The sequence below is a fragment of the Octopus bimaculoides genome, chromosome 21 (genome assembly GCF_001194135.2).
Source record: "Octopus bimaculoides isolate UCB-OBI-ISO-001 chromosome 21, ASM119413v2, whole genome shotgun sequence".
Lineage (NCBI taxonomy): Eukaryota > Metazoa > Mollusca > Cephalopoda > Octopoda > Octopodidae > Octopus > Octopus bimaculoides.
The window spans coordinates 9088561-9092726 of NC_069001.1; the positions used below are offsets into that span (position 1 = coordinate 9088561).

The window sequence follows — 4166 nt, forward strand, 5'->3', positions numbered from 1 at the left end:
ATATATATGTAAATATCTATCTGTATATGCGTGTATATATGTGTGTCTGTATTATGGTATGTTTGTGAGTACCTAGCTAGCTACCTATCTAACTTGATAGATAGATAGATAGACAGATAGATAGATAGATAGATAGATAGATAGATAGATAGATAGATAGATAGATAGATAGATTTATGTAATCTTCCTTACCTGAGTTTCATATGCGCTTACTTGACCCGACATATCGCTTGCTTCCATACGTGAACGCCTATTTTCACTCGAGACCTGAACAGCCATTTCGGGCCTGGCCCCTGCTTTCAGATGCTGCATCTATTGAAGACAAAAAAGCCATAATTAATAAAAGTTTCTTTATTTTTCACTGTTTCCGATGGAGAGGGGAATTACATATGGTTGGAATGTTGTACAAAACTGATGAGGAGAAAACTTGACTTTTTTTTTCCTAGCCCGAAAACGAGACATCTTTATACAAGTCAAAAAAATGGTGTAAGTTCATAGATTTTGGAACTCCCTATCATAACTGAATCGGTACTAACAAAAAGGAAAAAACAGGAAAAATTATTAATAATAATCTATCCTACTGTAGGCACAAGGCCTGACATTTAGGGCCACGGGAGTAACTCTTCGTTTTAAGCTATGCTGTTATTTCTACAAGTCTCTTTTGCAGTTGTATTTTCTACCACCCCCAATAGACCCTATTTTTGTATCAACTTACACACGTGCATACCAACACGAACTCATATACAAGTTCCATCCTAAAATTTACCCCGTCATATGTATTACACAACATTTCTAAGTCAGATTTACTCTTTATAAATGCAATATCGGAGGCTATGGTTGAGGATGCTTTAGGATCATTTCTGAATTACGAGAGCAAATTTGTAGAGAGGGTGTTAGTCGAATAAACTCGATCACCTATTTGACTGCTACCTTACTTTATGGCCCTCCGTGTTATTTTGAAATCTGATTTTAAAGAGTCGGAACAGATATTACAAAGACATTTACCATAAGTACACATATACATATGCACCTACATACATATAGGAACATATGTATTTCTGCATGTGCCTATATGACAGACTTTCGAAAAATTTCCATCTTGGAAATTCTACTCACACATCATTGGTAAAATGGAGTCAATAGTAAGGGTTACTTGCCCAGTGTACCATGAGATGGGATCGAATCCGTTTTCATCATATAGCAGTGACAGATATATTTATGAGGGGAAAGTGTTAGTGGAATAAATTCGATCCAGTGTTTGACAACTACATTATTGCATGGAACAAGGATATATTTTCAAATTTAAATGTAAACAGTCGGTGCAGATACTAGGAAGATGTTTACAATATGTATACATACACCATCGCGTGTTAGTACCTACCTACATACATACGAACGTACGAATTTATGCATATACTTATATGACAGCCTTCAATAAAACTGTTCATCTAGCAAATTCTACTTAGGAATCATTGGTTAAAGCGAAGCATTGGTAAAGGATACTTGCCCTACCTATTATGCGATAAGATCGAATTCGTTTTCATATTATGGCTGTGATATACTTATGAGTGGATCGGAGAAGCTATAGATAATTTCAGAATCGCGTTACATTATGTTGTGGCAAAGTTGGACGAAATGCAACGCATATCGATCAATATGAACTTGATATCCAGGGCTTCCTTCGTATGATCATAGATTATACAAAATTCGCTGTTGTGTTTTAATCGACAAAATGAATCATGAGCAAATTTGAAATGCCATGTTTCTGGCTTTCTAGGTGAGAAATTGCTAAGATACACAAGCTCTTTCTAAATAAAGTACCAATTTTCCCTTCGTTATGCAGAAACAATTAGAGGACGAGCAGTAAAATCATGTATACGCAAATGATAAATAAAGGCAAAACACAAGTCACACTTCCAAATAATACACAGTTCAAACTAAAGAAAATCATAATAGCAATGGATATATAACATCTCGACATGGTTGGTATTATTGGACAATATGTTGAAACATCTATACAGTCTGACAGTAACGATTCTACGTTGTTTAAATGTTTCGACGGAAACACAAATATATTGCTGCTTTATTGAAGACTAGTGTATTTGCAAGCAACTGCGTAGTAGCAGAACAAGCGCAATTTATAAAGTTAAGGTACCAACAGTTTTAAAGTTTACAAATATATTTCTTTACCTGTTCTGCATGTCGACGTTCCATCGACGCAGTAACTGACTGCAACTGAGCCTCATATTCTTCGCTTAACTCAGCAATTATATCTCCAATTTCGGCCTTCCATGATTGTTGGAAATCGGGTAGCTTCTGTGTTTTGGATAACATTGCTTCATATTCTTTGCATTCCTGCAAATAGTAAGGAAAACAAAGCAGTATGTAAAATGGAAGTAAGGAAACTAATATTAATTTGTTTGGTTTTTTACTCGAAATTGTCAGTTTTAAAACGTAATGTTAAATAGAAATGAACATATGAGCATACAGAATTGGTGGCACTATATTTCTGGTATATATTTTTGCGAAACCAGGACATCAGTGCTTTTATACAGAACGCTTTTATTATCGTTTCTAAATGCATTCTCCCACCAATTTCTGAATATTGTCGGGAAGGAGTTAAACTCAGCACTATATATGATTGAAATCATTACAACTGCATCTCAGTACAATTAGTTCTATCTATCCATCGTTATATATCTCAGTGTCTGGGAATGATAGTACTAAAGTCTTAAAGGCAATATCAGAAGACACGTGTTCCAGTTATGTGTTGACGAGGAGGAAGAAAATGGACCGCCATTCCGACTGTTTCTAGTTTATCAAGGTGGATATTGATAGTATCGATTGAGTATGTTTAATGTCTTCCCCATGCATTATAACGCTATTAAAATTGAAATTAATACCCGTGTATTAGGTTCAGTATATGGCTACATTTTGTTTTGTTGGCTCCATCCATGATCATATGTTAACGCTAAGTAGACTCTCTTGAGAGTTGATTAGCTGTAATAAAAGATATGTGTAACGGATAATTTGAGAGATAAGTATTCTATAGATGAATGATCAAGACGTGGATAATCGCAGATTACTTATCTGCATGCGAACCACTGACACCTATAGCTGGTGGTCTACCAAATTGGTCAGATAACTGTTACTGATCAATTGAAATGTAGTGGTTCTTTATTTATGACTGTGCAAGTGGAACTATCTGATTCTCAGAAAGCCTTAAAGCATTGTGAAGAAAAATATAACAGAAAATAGCTAAAACTTTCATGGCAATTATACTACAAGATAAAATATCAGGAGAGAGAAAAAAATAAAAGCGACATTACGGCACTATGGACATCATTGAGGAAAGCAAGTTCATCTTCCAGCATCGTTACACGGTTTTCTAATTCCAGTCTTTGAGTAGTTTCGTTTTGTAAGTTCTAGAGAAAAGAAAATTACGCTATTGTTTATTTTTTATTTATAAAATAACTTTTACATAAGTCTCGACAATTCATCCCAGATAGAAGAGAAAGTACGAAAATAAGAGAAATGTAATTGGTTCGCAAAGGAAGTATATTCTGTTGTTTCATGCACTGTTATCATTAGAAGATTTGCTATACTTTAATAACCTAAATTATAGAAATCACAAGATTTTATTCACAGAATGACTATGGTAGTTGGCAATGCGATATTCTAAACTGTTTCTAGTTTATCAAGGTGGATATTGATAGTATCGATTGAGTATGTTTAATGTCTTCCCCATGCATTATAACGCTATTAAAATTGAAATTAATACCCGTGTATTAGGTTCAGTATATGGCTACATTTTGTTTTGTTGGCTCCATCCATGATCAAGGTTCCCGAGCAAATGCTTAGTGTCATGGCGTCCCTACGAAAGGACATGGAAGCATCTATTCTTCCAAATGGTGGTCAATCTCAAACTTAAAAAAGTTACAAAAGAACATTGTTTTAGTAGAAGTAGGATTTGTACTTGAAAGGAAGACTTCGAATTGTTTGTAAGCGCTTCCTATTTACAAAATTTCAAACACATGTTATAGTGTATGTATTCATCTATCCAACCATTCATTCATCTATCCACCCATACACACATACATACATATATATGCACACACACACACACACACACACACACACACACACATATATATATATATATATAT

The 4166-nt window shown here is 34.5% G+C and overlaps 1 protein-coding gene across 2 annotated transcripts in view; it reads right to left on the reverse strand.

Moving 5' to 3' along the window:
- Nucleotides 1–4166, reverse strand: part of LOC106873796 (70 kDa neurofilament protein) — a 40729-nt gene that overhangs the window by 7184 nt on the left and 29379 nt on the right. The window contains exons 3-5 of one of the 2 annotated variants that reach the window (XM_014921313.2): nucleotides 3330–3425; nucleotides 2191–2355; nucleotides 193–312 (exon numbers count right to left, since the gene is read on the reverse strand). The exons of the other annotated variant lie outside the window; for it this stretch is intronic. Of the exons in view, the coding sequence (XP_014776799.2) occupies nucleotides 193–312; nucleotides 2191–2355; nucleotides 3330–3425 (381 nt within the window). The remainder of the gene's footprint in view (nucleotides 1–192; nucleotides 313–2190; nucleotides 2356–3329; nucleotides 3426–4166) is intronic. 2 annotated transcript variants of the gene reach the window in all.